Below are 16,171 nucleotides of genomic sequence, written 5' to 3' on the forward strand. Positions count from 1 at the left end.
TGGTAGTCATTACTGTTTTTCTTACACCTAAATACAAGTTTACTCTCAGGAATCAAAACAGAAGAAGAGCCAGCATTTAGAATAAGTATCCAAGAACCTTTCCCTAAGGGAACTTTAAAACCACCAGTGCCATCACTCATTTTACAGCAGGTATTCATGAAATTATGATTCACCCATGTTTCATCAAGGCAGTTCACCGTAGAACTTCCTCTTCCTCTTGTATCATGCATCTTTATAATGATCGTGCTTTGTGCTGCTTCTATGTCACTTCTTTCAACTAAAAACTCTCTTCTTAACATGTTTAAAACCAATATATTTCAAAATTGTTTACATTGACGAAGCACTACCTTTGAAGCCAGTTTGCTTAGGCATAATTGTAACTTTTTGTGATGTTGGGTATTCCCTTCTTATATTCATTTCAAAAATGGAGTGCTTGAAAACATTGTTGTGAAAACCGTCTGTTTGTGTTACAGGTTTCTTGCGATTTTTATGATTTTTCAGGTGACATGAAAACAAAATTTCCTGCGTTTTCTATAACTCTGACACTTTTGTTTACTATTCTCTATACAGCTCCGATAGCATCCTCATATTTGCATCTGTTTTTTTATACTACTGTGATGTCATATTGCTGAAGCCTCAGTGCCCATATCACCAGTCAACCCAATGGATCCTTTAGGCTTATCAGTCAGCATAGAGATAGCAACAGTGTGAAGTTCTGTCTCAGTATTCTCATCATACAGAACTAGGACTGGATAGGATGTTAGTGCTTCCTTAAGGACAAGGAAAGCTTATTCTTGGTGCTCACTACAGGGAAATTTGGTGGCATCGAGTAGTAGTTCTTGCAAGAGACATGCATTCGTACAGAAATACCAAGTATGAATAATTCATATTACAAGCACATTCTAGGAAAACTTCTCATGTCATGAATGAGCTGAGGAAACAGAAAATCTGTGACTGCTCTTTATTTTTTCTGTGTCTTGAGGGACTCCATCGCCATTCACTTCGTGCCCCAAGATTTTTATTTCTTGGCCTGTGAAGAGGCCCCTTTTCCAATTCAGGCAGAGGCCTGAAGTCTGAACACACTTCAGCATGGTTGTCAGGGGGCTTAAATGTTCTTCAACTGTCTTAAAAATAATATCATATTGTCCATCACATATTTGAATGTGACTAGGGCATTACACAATGCAATGGGTGTAATTTGAACTCATATAGGCTGTCAGAGTTATGAAGGCAGTCTTTTCCCTGTCAGCCTCATTTGCCAGTAGTCCTGCTGCAAGTCCATTGTTCAGAAACACTTTGATCCTTTCAAGCACTCTAGGGTACCATCAATGTGCAGTAATGAGTCGACATCTTTTTTCGTGATTTCATTTCAGTTGCTGGTAATGGATGCAGAAATGCCATGGGCCATCCTTCTTCACAAGGGCCACAGGAAAGGACAATGACTCTCTGAAGGTTCCTTAATGTTGCGCCATCTTCCTCACTTCCTCCCTGATTATCCATTATTCAGCTGGCAACATGTTATAGAAGCACGAGCTAATTGGTCGATGATCTCCAGTGTTGATGTGTTTTACATGGTCCGCTCGGTCTGTCTTTTCTTCTCTCCAGATTTGAAAACACCAGAAACATGGTACAGAACACTCATGGGCATTGTTTCCTGGTCAATCCAGACCCTATTGGCAGTTCAGTAGTGGATTCATCTCCTTCGTTGTCTGTAGTGATAGTGGTGCATGATTTTTCAGCAGTGGGAATAAACTGCCACACATTGTGAGCTGGTTCAGCTGCACCTACGCATATACCTTTAGGGATGAGTTGTGGCTGTTCCTGACAGTTAGTAGTTCAAAGTTCTCCTTGATCACCTCCAATACTTAAGATTTTCATTGGCATGTGTATTTCTTTTGTGAACCTGAGCACATTTTTCCAGTCAGCAAAATTTCACTGCGTAACTGAGATTTTGATTGATGACTAGGACATGCCTCATTGATGATGACAGAATAACAATGTTTTTAATGGCAGATACCCAGAGCAATCTCTGTTATGTGTGCTTAGTGTAATAGCTTCATCAGTCTGGAGATTTGATCTTCCACAGTCTGTAACTGCTCCAGATGCTTGCAAGAAGTCCTTTCTGAGAATAACATAATGAGTACAGTCTGATAAAACAACAAATTTGAACGACAGTGTCCTGTCATTGATAGTTTATCTTGCAATATGTTCTCCTGTTGGCTGAATGTATTTCCCATTGAGACTTTCAGCACAATTGCTTTTGTATCATGAACATATTCTTCTGTAGCTGATGATGATAAGCATTGGACACTACAGAAAAGGAAGCCCCTAAGTCAACTAGCACCTGGACAGTTTGGCTGTCATTGATGACGCCACTGAAATTTCCTGACTTCTTGGTTACTAATCACTCATGGAGGATTTTCACCTCTAGTGGCCTAACCTCCATAGATGGTCACCTCACTTAGTTTTCTTGAATTCTGAAGCTAGGCGAGCAGTTGGTACCTTCATATGCTGACTGGAAACAGTTACAGCATGTGGGTGATCAACCTCTTAGCCAGGGTATGGCGATTGGCTTCATCCCACAGGTCGACTTTAATCCTCTTCTGTTGACTTGCATGATAGGACCATTTTGATGGTTGATATCAGGCAGTGTAGTAGTCACGGAAAGCTCAACTTCTTTCTCAGGAGTAGTGTACAGTGTGTCCACAGTGGAAACACACTGGCATGTTGTCCTCTGTCCTCCAAATGTCTGTCTGTCTGCAGAGCATTACACTTTGCAGAGAATTTGGTTTTACCTGCATTGGTTGGGTGCTGGCTTATTATTTGGCAGGGCTGCTATCTCTTGCTTACTCAGTCTGACAGTTGTGGTTGCTATAAAATGCTTGCATCTCTTCCCCCACTACCTGGTATGTGAGGAAGGCAAGGTCATGTTAGTCTTCCCAACTGCCATAGGCACCACATTTGGGAATCAGTCATATTTCTCTTGTCCAACTCCTATCTGTTGCATTTCCTTGATGTGCTGGTACCAGTTGGTGAAGTCTTTTGTTGTTGTGATATCCTTTACCAGAAGTGCATTATACATGTCTTCTGTGCACCACCTTTCCTCAGCTGTGTGATTTAATCAGCTTCTGTCAATTTCGGATTCACAATGTGGCATAAGTCTACAACTTTCTTTATGTATAACTGTACTATTTTCCCATGGTATTGGGCTCTGTTCTTCGGTTGTTCCTATGCTAAGTGGATTGGATTGGCACCAAATATTTTCTTCGATCTGGCCTGGAATTTGTCGCAGCTGTTGAGCTTATCTTCGTTATTTTCGAATCACTGCTTGGCTATGTCGCTCAGTTAAAAATACACTTGCGCCAAACACACCATGTCACCAAATCCCCCAAATTCACCACATCATCCCACCTTTTGTATTTGGCGACACCTGAATTCTTTCAGCCTTTCATCAGATCCTGCCCAGCATAACCAGAAAACACTGGTGGATACATGACGTGCAGCTACCTTGTTTCTGTCTTGGAATTCATTGGCACCTTGAATATGTGGATCTTGGGAATAATGTACTGCTTGTATTCCTGTTTCTATCACTGTATATGATGATTTTTACATTGCCTAATTGGAGCCATGATGATGTAGATATTTTGAATTACCCAGTGTCCTCAACAAACAGTGTCACGTAGTAACCAACAAAATTGGAAAGCTGGGTCGTCAATAAAGTACAACATTTAGTACTGAAAGCACATTTGTTACAAACCCCAATATACCATCAAAACATAAGTGAAGTCTTCATTGGAGAGTTTTGTTGTGTATACAAATGCAAATATTCCAGAATATACAAACATCAAAAATTTTATAACCTTCCAGAAATGATAAATACTAAATAACATGTAATTGCTGGTGGTTGGGTTTGAACTGATGACACGCAGCACGCCAGCTAGTGACACTAAATGCAATGCCACCCTGCTTGCATCACAGCTCATGACAATATTATTTGTGATTTGTAACTACACATGTTACTAGAAGATTAACATGATGTAGAACGCAAAGTATTGCTGGTATTTCCTCCTGTGTTATAGTTGGTTTCCACATTTTTCTCGCCAAAGCAACAGTATCAAACTTGTCAGCAATCATTGTGGCAGTTTCATTCATTAATATTGACAAATGTTTTTCCCTAAAAAGGTCATACTTGTCAATTACATTTTTTGAGCATGAAATTATGTCATTGGCTGTAGTTGTCATGCATGGGGCCAAATCAAGAAATTCTCCATGAATTGAATTCAGTGTCGACAGCTCTCAGAAACGGGGGAAATCAAGCAATGTGTTACATCATGCTTTCATCCAAAACCAATGGAAAAAATGTAATCTTTATTCCCATCTTTCAACTACACTTCCTCATCATTCACTGTTTATTCTTTATGTCAGCAAACTGTTCCCATTGGCAGAGGAAGTATTTCAAAAAGAGAATTTTTGCTGGATACAAAAGTGTTGTGACAGTACAAAAATCGTTATTTCACAAATTCATCATCACTGAAAGGACACACTACTTTCACTGTTATGTGAGCTATGTGATGACTCAAGTTTCACTGCTGCATTGCTGTGCATTACATAATTTTCTGTCTTTAAGTGTGTTACTAGGTGGTAAACCACATAATGCATAATCAGTAATACTAATACTAATAATTTCAAAAATGACATATCCAGATAAATAAATACTTACCTCTTTCTCTCTGTTCTGTGTTACCTCGAAGAGTATGGCTTTCCTTTCTAAAGTATTCAAATTGATGACTAATCTGTAATGAAGCACCTTGAAATGTGTTGCTCATTATATTTGTTCAGTGCCTGTAATTTTATGTTACAAAACAAATACTGAGTGTGCTTGTGTTTTTCAGTTGAAAAGTAATTGTCTTCCTAATGTGGACTGAAGCTTAAGGATACACTACATTTTTGTTTTGAGTGCCTTTATTGCTCCTTGTTTATTTTCTTCTCACTAGTTCTGTCGTGTTACTACAAATGAGACCTCATCATAGACAGTTCTAAGTCAACAGGCTGCTTTCCTGTATGTGTTTCAGTTTGAAAAGAGGAGGGTTAGGGAGTTGGTGAGAGAACTCATGGCAGGCAGAGTAGCTGGGGGCAGACATTCTGAGCAACTGTGAGTGCCTGCTCTTGCAGACTTGCATTTGTCCAATCATGATTTAGATTATTTTTCTGTCTCTGTACTATATCCCAATCTTCTGAGGCTTTGTGAATATCTTATACCACCTTATGATTGTCAAAATTCTTTTCTAGGTCTGCAGATGTGAGGAAGATATTCTGATTTTTCTCAGTCTTCCTTTGATGACTAACAAGTACAAAGCTAGAATTGCTTCTCTGGTACATTTGCCATCGCTGAGACCAAACTGAAAATTATCCACCAAGTCTTCAGTCTTTATTATTATTCTGGCCAGCAGTTTACAACATGACATGTCAGACCGATCAGATAATAGTTTTCGCGTATATCCACTTGTGCTTTCTTTGGTAATGTGATGATACACATTTTTGAAATATGAAGATAAATCACCTGTTTCATAATTTTTTATACTAGCTCAAATAACCTTCTACTTCTCACACTTTCCAAGGACTTCAGTGACTTCCAGGTATGTTGTCAACACCTACTGACTCCTTTGAGCTTATATCATTCTAACTTGACCATGCTAATGGATTACCTACTTCTTCCACATCAACTTCCTCCTCATTTTTATTACAGTTTGGGAGAATTCTTCTGTATGTAAGAGGTGTTTCCCACCCACACTTTGTAAGGTAATGAAGTTTACTTCTTACTTCCACAAAGTTTCGTTTAATCTTCCCATAAGCTATATTGATTTTTTTCCGATAATCATCTCTTTCTCAATCACTGTACACATTTCTCTCATTTTTATTTAGCCTGTTTGCATGTACTTGTAATTACAATCCTAAACAAACTATACTGCTGGCTTCTGGCATTGTTCTTACATTTTCATCTTCCAGCTGACTGGAGCATAAAAACAAAAGCTGATGGACAAAAACACTTTCTTCTGTTTTGTTGGCTGAAGGGATTCTTGGTCCCAAAACAGTTATTTCTGTTAGCTTTTGTTTTCTGTATATTTCTCTGCTACCACTTGTTAGCCAGCAGTTTTTTTTTATTTTCTTGTCATTCAGTTTTCGAAATTATTCTCTTTGTATATGCTTGTGAGGTTGTGAGGAAATGATTGACAAGAACAGGGAATGGAATATAGAAGAAGAATGGGTAGCTTTGAGAGGTGAAATAGTGAAGGCAGCAGAGAATCAAGTAGGTAAAAAGACATCAGCTAGTATAAATCTTTGGGTAACACAAGAGATATTGAATTTAATTGATGAAAGGAGAAAAAATTAAAATGCAATAAACAAATCAGGTGAAAGGGTATACAAATGCCTAAAAATGAGATTGACAGAAAGTGCAAATTATCAAGAGCTCAGATGTAAAATCCATCCTAAGCAAAGAAGGGAAAGCATAAAGGTGGAAGGAGTATATAGAGGGTCTATTCAAGGGAGATGAACTTGAGGGCAATAGTACGGAAATGGAAAAGGACTTAGAGGAAGATGAGAAGGGAGATATGATACTGCGTGAAGAACTAGTCAAAGCACTGAAAGACCTAAGTTAAAACAAGATCCTGGGAGTATATAATGTTCTGCTAGAGCTACTAATAGCCTTGGGAGAGCCATCCATGACAAAACTGTTCTATATTGTGAGAAAGATGTACGAGACAGGCGAAATAACCTCAGACTTCAAGAAGAATATAATAATCCCAGTTCCAAAGAAAGCAGGTGTGAAAATTACCAAACTATCAGTTTAATAAGTCATGGCTGCAAAATACTAACACACTGAACTATCAGTTTAATAAGTCATGGCTGCAAAATACTAACACGAATCATTTACAGAAGAATGGAAAAACTCATAGAAGCCGACCTTGGGGAAGATCAGTTTGGATTCAGTTTGGATTCCGGTGAAATGTAGGAACACACGAGGCAATACTGACCCTATGACTTCTCATAGAAGATAGATTAAGGAATGGCAAATGTATGTTTATAGTATTTGTGAACTTAGAGAAAGCTTTTGGCAATGTTGACTGGAATACTCTCTTTTAAATTCTGAAGGTGGCAGGGGTAAAATACACTGAACAAAAGGTTACTTATAATTTGTACAGAAACCAGAGAGCAGTTATAAGAGTCAAAGGGCACGAAAGGAAAGCAGTGGTTGAGAAGGGAGTGAGACACGGTTGTAGCCTATCCCCGATGTTATTCAATCTGTATATTGAGCAAGCAATAAAGGAAACAAAAAAAAAATTGGAGTAGGAATTAAAGTCCAGGGAGAAAAAAATAAAAACTCTGGTTTGCTGATGACATTGCAATTTTGGCAGAGACAGCATAGGACTTGGAAGAGCAGTTGAAGGGAGTGGACAGTATCTTGAAATTAAACAAGGGTAATGGAATATAATCGAATTAAATCAGGTGATGCTGAGGAGGGAATTAGACTAGGAAATGAGACACTTAAAGTAGTAAATGAATTTTGCAATTTGGGAAACAAAATAACTGATTATGGTCAAAGTAGGGAGGATATAAAATGCAGACTGGCAATGGCAAGAAAAGCATTTCTGAAGAACAGAAACTCGTCAACGCCGAGTATAGATTTAAATGTCAGGAAGTCCTTTCTGAAAGTAATTGTGTGGAGCGTAGCCATGTATGGAAGTGAAACATGGGTGATATATAGTTTAGACAAAAAGAGAATAGAAGATTTTGAAATGTGGTGCTACAGAAGAATGCTGAATATTAGATGGGTAGATCATGTAACTAATGAGGAGGTACTGAATAGGATTGGGGAGAAGAGAAATTTGTGGTACAACCTGACCAAAAGAGGGGATTGGTTGGTAGGACACATTCTGAGACATCAACTAGTATTACTTTCATTTGGTACACATTTGTTTGCTTATCATGTTTAAGAAATGCATATAGTGTCAGCTGTGGTCTTTGTTAATACATATTACGTAATATTGTGTTCTGTGATTGTGTGTGCAGTACAAAAAGGAAAAAAAACTCTGTGTATGGTTAATATAATAGTTAGTTGGTGTTACATATATATATTGTTCAGAGTAAAATTCAGTTGTCAGTTGGAAAAATATTTTTATTTTACAGTTTCAACAAATTAAAAATCCTTAATTTTATATGCTTCTGAAAATGGCAAATTAATTAATAACAAAAGGAGGGTCAGCATTGGTCTTTGAGGGACAAATCTTTATTTTGAAATAAATGTGAAAGAAATAAAGTTTTCCACTTCAACGACCGATGCTGACTCTTGTTTTGCTATTAACACTAGTGTTGTGGTCATGGTGCATGCAGCTCCTGATGGAGCCCCTTAAAAAAAATTGTCAAAGCCAGTAAGGCAAAATAAAAATATACTTGCATCTGTCGACCAAATTTTATTGTGAAATATAAAGCACAGTTGCTGAAAATTACATCTATGAATAAAATATTTATTTTTCTTTCTTTTCTTCACAGCTTCTCCGCAGTTCACTTGTGAACAACAGAACTCAGGCAGTAGTATGTGATGATTTGGGCATGACAAGTTATGCCCTCTACTCTAATCCAAAGGCTGAATTGAAGACAAAGGACAGAGCTGATCTGCTGGAAGCGTTCCTTGGTGCCCTTTATGTTGATAAGGTTTCTGTGTTTCCATCTTTTTAAATATTTGGTTCAGAGTGAATATGTGTATTAAGATGTGTGTGTCATACATTAACATATTTGGATGAAGATGAGAGTAAATAGCAAGATGATTTTACTGTCACCATTCACTAATTTTAATTAAGTCCAGTATTATTTGGTTGTACAAAATAACTGTATAACTGATGAAATTCATTTATATTATTTTAAAGTGAATGTGTGAAACAATGGAAAGTATTAGATAGAATAACAATATGGAAAGAACAGATTGCTACTCACTACATAGACGAGACATTGAGTCACAACAGGCACAGTGAAAAAGAATGTTAAATAGTCAGCTTTCAGACTAAATGCTTCATCAGAAGTAGAAAAGAGACACATCTTCACCCAAACAAAACTCAAACTTATATATGGTCACTGTCTCCATGCACCCGGAAACGATAGTGGCCTTCTGGTAAAGGACTTAGTCCAAAAACTGATTATTTAGTTCTCTGTCCCCCACCCTGCCATTGTCCCCATCTGTGACTCAGTGACTGCTCACAACAGGCAAAAATTTAAAAGGCTAACATTCAAGATTTTTTTTTCGTCAAGAAATATGACCATTTCTGTCATGTTAGGTTTAGATGGTGTGTCACCTGATGAATGTACAGAGACCTGACAATGCTGGAAGAACATACACAGCCTTGTAATCAAAGGAACTTTTTCCTAACATATTGCTGAAAGATCTTTTATAGGAAATGCTAGATAATGGAGTCATGCAAGAAATTGAAGTAATGCAACATATCCAAGTAACTGATTACTTTCATACCACCCCACACATTTACAGAGAAGTTTTCTTGAAAATATGTATTCAGTAAGGGCTGTGGGAATTTGCAGCACCGCCAATGTCAGTTATGAGTGTTATTGATACCATCATGAGTGGAAGCGGAGTGATCAGTAATCAGTAGTAATGGGATTGCAATTAGCTAATGACAAAATTCCAGTCATCTGTCTTCGTCTTCCCCTTGAAGGTGTTGAGCCTATTGTAAATATTAAGGATGAAGGCTGTTCATGCATGAGATCTGCCACATTCTTGAAGGTGAAATACCAATAAAGTGGAAATTCATGTGCTTTTCGAATTAGTACATTTTGCCAACAAAATAATGTCTTCTACTTCATTCACACTATGTTTATTTATACATACAGCTAGGAAATATTGTCACACTGAAACCACAATCAGGTCTAAATCTGAAGGCAGGGTCATCCTGGACAGAGAGAGTAGATTAAATTAGATTCTGTTTTTGTGCCATAGACCCAAAAATGAGATGATTCTCGTGGGTGTGGAACAAGTCAGAAAGTGTAATATAAAAATCATAAAACATCACTACCCTGATCATCTGTCAGGAGACTGTCAAAATATGTGAATACAATTTACATAATTAACACACTGGCAGAATGAAACATATTTATGCACTTTTAATAAATTTGCCATACACGGTATACCTATTGTTGGCTGTTGTGACCAAGTGCTGTCAAAACTGAAATCTAACAGACATTTTACTTAAGCTGATCTAACAGTCCTTGTTAAGATATTCATCTATGGTGTAGAATGAGTTACCTATCAAAAAGTCTTTCAAACTCTGTTTAAAGTGGCTTTATTTGAAACCATGTTTTCAGCCACTAATACAGTCATTGAATATTTCAGACAGGTGGTATTTATAAAAACAATGGATATTCCAGAAAATAAAAGCATGAGAAAACAACTATTTCAAGAACCGCCCACAAATGGTAAATACTAAATAACAAATAATTGCTGGTGGTCGAATTTGAATTGGCAACACACAGTGCATCAAAGCACTGAAGCTAGCTACTGCATCACACTGCTCTCACCACAGTTCGTGGCATGGCTCCTTCATCTCGAGAAACAGCAACCAGCTGTTTCAGAAGTTCCTGTTGGTGCCGAAACGAGCACTCTGGATCTAGAGCTTGTCAGTGATCCTCTGTACGGCAGCGCTAGAGGACATTCACATTCTGGTCGTGTTGTTACATCCTCTTTACTGTGATGTGCATCAATAATAGCCACTCTTGGTGAAGCTTCGTGATCATAAAGTGTGTCTCCAGTTTCCATGAACCCTACATTGTCAATTTGTGCCTTTGGACTGTACTAGGTCTTCATACAGATAACATGGATAATGTATCTGCACTTTTATCTTCTTGATGAAGGGTCATAATCCTCAACAATGTATGAGGCATCCAACAAGCCATGAAGAATATGAACCCTCCAAAGTGGCGCTTTAGTAAATTTTCTGATAGTCTTTATTTCTGCACAGGTATAAAAATCCAATCTAAGACTTATTGGTTCTATCTCACTGGACAGTGCTTCACATTTTAGTGCTTTTGTTCCTCGTGGCCATCCATGCCACGCTGCTGTCTTGCTTCTTCAGTCCTGATGATGAGGCATTTCATGTAGTCATCCTGAGTATCAGTTAGTTGACATGGGAACAGTGTATCGGTTGTTTTGGCCTAACAACTATGGAGCAGATAGAATAGGGTGAATCTTGCAGTGTCTTGCTTCGCTTTGTTTAATGGAACGTCCTGACGGGGAGTATTGTATTCCAATCCCCTCTTCATCACTGGTGTACATTCAAAGCATATTTACCGGTGCCTTATTGAAGCCTTCTGTGGGGCCATTCATCTGTGGATGTTAGTCAGTTGCACAACGTGAAAGTACCTCTGGCACAAGTCTCAACTGGAAAACTTTTCTAAGATCATAGATCATCACATGGGGTGCTCCTTACTTCAAAATGGAGGAACTTTGCAATTTCCAAAGCTTCAGCTATCAGCACAGCTTTAGGGGCAACATAGCAGGTGAGGTAGTCAGTGCAGACTGTTATCCATTAATTCTCATTTGTCGACTTTGGAAACTCCTGTAGAGGTTGATTCCAATCTGATGGGATGTCACAGCTGCAGATGGGATTGGTACCAGATGTCCCAGAAGTAACCGTGGCACAAGTTTGTCATTGCCAATCCTTACAATGGCTCAAATAGTGTGTTAACAGATCAGTATAGACCTGGCCATTGATACCTGTGTCTGACTCTGTGTAGAGTTTATTGTATTTCTACAACCTGACACAGATGTTATCGAACTGTATAAGTATGTTTGTATTGTTCACCAATTGGGATGAAGAAGCAATTTAACCTCATTCTGTCCATTTAAACCCACCAGTGTTGCATCAGAGCTGAAATGCGCTAATCATAGTACATTAGCAAAAGCGTTCCGTTTTCAGTTCTACGCCGTGATTTTAAGTAACAGGGAATCTTCATTTGTGCCATTGCAGTGCTCTGCATGGAAGATGACTGGTTTGTTAATTAGCTGTAGTTACAAAATGAGACTGTATTATCAGATGATTTGCTACAGAGGCAATGACTGTGATGCAGGCTCTGTTTATCCCATCATCCGTCATCCATCCCCACAACTTGTCTAGAAATAAATCTTTAAACATGAATACCAAGGTTTAGAAAATTGCAAGAAAACACTGGACGCATAACTGAAAGTTAATACCATATATCCTTAAAATCAGTCATAACAATCCCTAACAATCACAGATCAAAACTCATCCACAATCAGACATAATTCTGTCAGTTACAAATTTATCAAGATGGCTGCCAACAATAATATATTCTGGCAGTTGCATCCAAAACTGCCACAAAAGCTAGTTCTTCCTCCTTCAAGGTTTCTATGGTTTTCAGTGGTGCTGGATATTCCCTCTGTTCAGCAGTCATGTCAGTGTAATGATGACTGAGGTTTCATCTACACTGCTGCATTCCACCAGAGGGTTCCATAATAGGCAGTTGACATCTCTGTATGTGTGTGTGTCAGCTTTTGTATACCACTGTCACGTTGTACTCCTGATCGCAAGGTGCTCATCTTGCCCCTCGACTCTTTAGACCTTTCAGGTTAGTCAGCCTGTGTAGAGAATGGTGATCCATCACAACGGTGAATAATTTGGCAAATAAATACAGCCTGAACTTGTTGATTGGCAGGACAACTGCAAACCACTCTTTCTGAATGCAGAGTAGTTCATTGCAGACTTTGAGAGTACTCTGGAAGCGTAAGCTATCACCTTTTCAGCACCTCCCTGAATCTGTACTAGAACTGCGCCTATTCCAAAACCAGTATCATAGCCTGTATGGATGACCATAGTTGATGATGTTGCATCTAGGGTGCCCACAGTGAAAATACCCTGGTGTGTTGTCCTCCATCCTCCAATTTTCTGACCGAGCAGAATCACTCAGTGGTTAGCACATTGGACTTGCATTCGGTAGGACAACAGTTCAAACTCCAGTCCAGCCATCCTGATTTGAGTTTCCCATGATTTTCCTAATTCACTTGAGGCAAGTGATGGGATGATTACTTCAAAAGGGCATGGCCACTTTCCTTCTCCATCCTTCCTTAATCCGAGCTTGTGCTCCATCTCTAATGACCTCACTGTCGATGGGAAGTTAAATGCTAATCTCCACCTCCTCCAGTTGTATATTTTTCTGTGGGGCATTGTACTTGGTGAAAAGGAGTTGGTTGTACCTTCATTGACTGTCATTTGACATTTGCAACAGAAGTTTGAGTTGGCCAAATCCAATCTTCATATTGGCACGTCTTCTTGGGCATACTCTATTACTTTCTGACATTAAGGGTTGACATTCATGGTTTTTATCTCTTATGTACTCGGTCCGACATTTCTGGCTGCCATACACTGGTGTATCTCTTTCCTTACTACCTGATGTGTGAGAGAGTCAGGGTCATGGTGATCTTCCACAACATCCATAGGAGTGACATTCAGCAGTCGGTCACACCTCTTTCATCCAACTCTTTTCTGTTGTATTTTCTCAATTAAGTGGCTCCACATGATGAACTCCTCTGTAGTGGTGACATCCTTTACCAGAAGATGTTGCTTCATGTTTTCTGCAACTCCTGTCATCAAGTATGAGATTTTGTCTGCTTCTGTTGTATTCGGCTTCATGATGTGGCATAGACCAAAACATTCTGTATGAATGACTGTGTCATTTCCCCATTACATTGAGACCTGTTCTTTAGTTGTTTGCAGCTGATTGTTGCCAAATGTTTTCTTCTGATGTGGCATGAAATTTGTTCTAGCTATTGAGCTTCTCTTCACTGTTCTTGAACCACTGCTGTGCTGTCCAAGTAAAAGTAAAAATACTCATTTGCCAAACATCTCATGTCATCCCACTTGCTATTTGGCAACTCATTTGATTCCTTTCAGCCATTTCATTGGGTCCTGTCCAGTGTGTCCAACAAACAGTGTCATGTTGAAACCACAATTGAGTCCAAATCCAAAAACAGGGTCATCAATGAAGTACACTGAGCTTATGAATGGAAAGCACAGTTATTTATACAGACATTGAATATTCCAGACTGCTTATATTTATACAGACATTGAATATTCCAGAATATACAAGCATTACAAACATAAGATATTTCAAGAGTATTACAGAAATGACAAATACTAAATAACAAATAATTGCTGGTGGTTGGGTTTGAACTTGTACCTTCAGAATGCCAGAGAGCGATGCTAACGATTACACCACACTGCATGCACCACAGCCCATGGCAAATGACTGCTGAGCAAAGCACCAGTCCCATGAAGTTTAGTGAAAACACAATACAAATAGCAGCAGTGTCTCCCTAAAAAACCTGTAAACAGATACCATTTTGGCATGTGCACAATTGCAGATACCTGCAGCGTGCTGAAACAATACAGTAGAATTGCTCGACAAATCAAAGTCACAGTCAAAAAATTCAAATAAGTGCGCTCTAGCACAACTTTGCAACTTGAACTTAAAAACAAAAATGACAGTTGATAGATAACCCTGTAGCAACTGGAGTACCAGAACATGAAATGAAAATTTATCTCTGTGGACAATAAACATTGAATGCATGCTATATTGAATGTTTTATTCTAGTCACTGTATAGTCTCATCTCCTAAAGTATTTACTATTACTCCTGAATATTCTGTTCTAGTTGTTGTTGTTGTTGTTGGTGGTGGTGGTGGTGGTGGTGGTGGTCATCGTTGTCTTTAATCCGGAGACTGGTTTGATGCAGCTCTCTCTGCTACTGTATTCTGTGCAAGCCTCTCTATCTCCAAATAACTACTGCAACGTACATCCGTTTGAACCTGCTTACACTATTCATATCTTGGTCTCCCTCTACAATTTTTACTCCTCCCCCCTCCCTCTCCATCTCACTCTCCCCCTCCCTCTCTCCCTCCCTCTCTCCCTCCCCCCCCCTCTCTCTCTCTCTCCCTCTCTCCCCCCTCCCCCCTTCCAGTATTAAGTTGGTTTTCCCTTGACATCTCAGAACATGTCCTATTAACCAAACTCGTCTTTTAATAAAGTTGTGACACATTTCTTTTCTCTCCTGTTCTCTTCAGTACCTCCTCATTAGTTACATGATCTACCTATTTAATCTTCAGTAGCCTTGTGTAGCACTACATTTTAAAAACTTCTGTTCTCTTCTTGTCTGATCTTTGTATATCACCCACATTTCACTTCCATACAAGACTAATTACTTCAGAAAAGACTTTCCAATGCTCAAATCTTTATTCACTGTCAACAAATTTCTCTTCTTCAGAAACACTTTTCCTGGCATTGAGACTCTATATTTTATATCTTCTCTGCTTTGGTCATCATCAGTTATTTTACTGCCTAAAGAGCACAACTCATCTGCTACTTCTAGTGTCTCATTTCCTAATGTAATTCCCTTAGCTTCGCCAATTTAATTTGACTACATTCCATTATCATTGTTTTGCATCTGTTAATGTCCATCTTAGAGTCCCCTTTGAAGACACTGTTGATTCCATTCAAAAGCCCTTCCAAGTCCTTTGCTGGCTCTGGCAGAATTACGATATCATTGGCAACCTCAAACTTTATTTCTTCTCCCTGAACTTTAATTCTTCTCCAAATTTTTCTTTGGTTTTCTTTCCTGCTTGCTCATTGTACAGACTGAATAACATCAAGGACAGACTACAACCCTGTCTTACTCCCTTCTCAACCACGGCTTCCCGTACAACAGTTGTCTGGTTCCTGTACAAGTTGTAAATAGTCTTCCACTCCCTGTATTTTACCCCTCGTATATTAAGGATTTCAAAGAGTACATTCCAGCTAATGTTGCCAAAGCTCTCTGTTAGTCTACAAATGATGTAAACATAGGTTTGCCTTTCCTTAACCTATCTTCTAAGACAAACCGTAGGGGTCAGTGTTACTCATGTGTTCCTCCATTTCTCTGGAATCCACACTGGTCTTCACAGAGATCAGATTCTGCCAGTTTTTCCATTCTTCTGTAAAGAATTCTTGTTAGTGTTTTGCAACCATGACTTATTAAACTGATACTTGGGTAATATTCATACCTTTCAACACTCGCTTTCTGTGGAATTTGAATTATTATATGTGATGTCTGAAGATATT

The 16,171-nt window shown here is 38.7% G+C and overlaps 1 protein-coding gene across 3 annotated transcripts in view; it reads left to right on the top strand.

The window, feature by feature from the left end:
- The window catches only part of LOC126251577 (ribonuclease 3), a 271,056-nt gene that overhangs the window by 121,851 nt on the left and 133,034 nt on the right, over positions 1-16,171 (top strand). For all 3 annotated transcript variants that reach the window (XM_049952103.1, XM_049952104.1, XM_049952105.1), the window contains one exon: positions 8,551-8,712. In XM_049952103.1, coding sequence (XP_049808060.1) covers positions 8,551-8,712 — 162 coding nt within the window. The remainder of the gene's footprint in view (positions 1-8,550; positions 8,713-16,171) is intronic.

This window comes from Schistocerca nitens, chromosome 4, assembly GCF_023898315.1.
Source record: "Schistocerca nitens isolate TAMUIC-IGC-003100 chromosome 4, iqSchNite1.1, whole genome shotgun sequence".
NCBI classification, from domain to species: Eukaryota; Metazoa; Arthropoda; class Insecta; order Orthoptera; family Acrididae; genus Schistocerca; species Schistocerca nitens.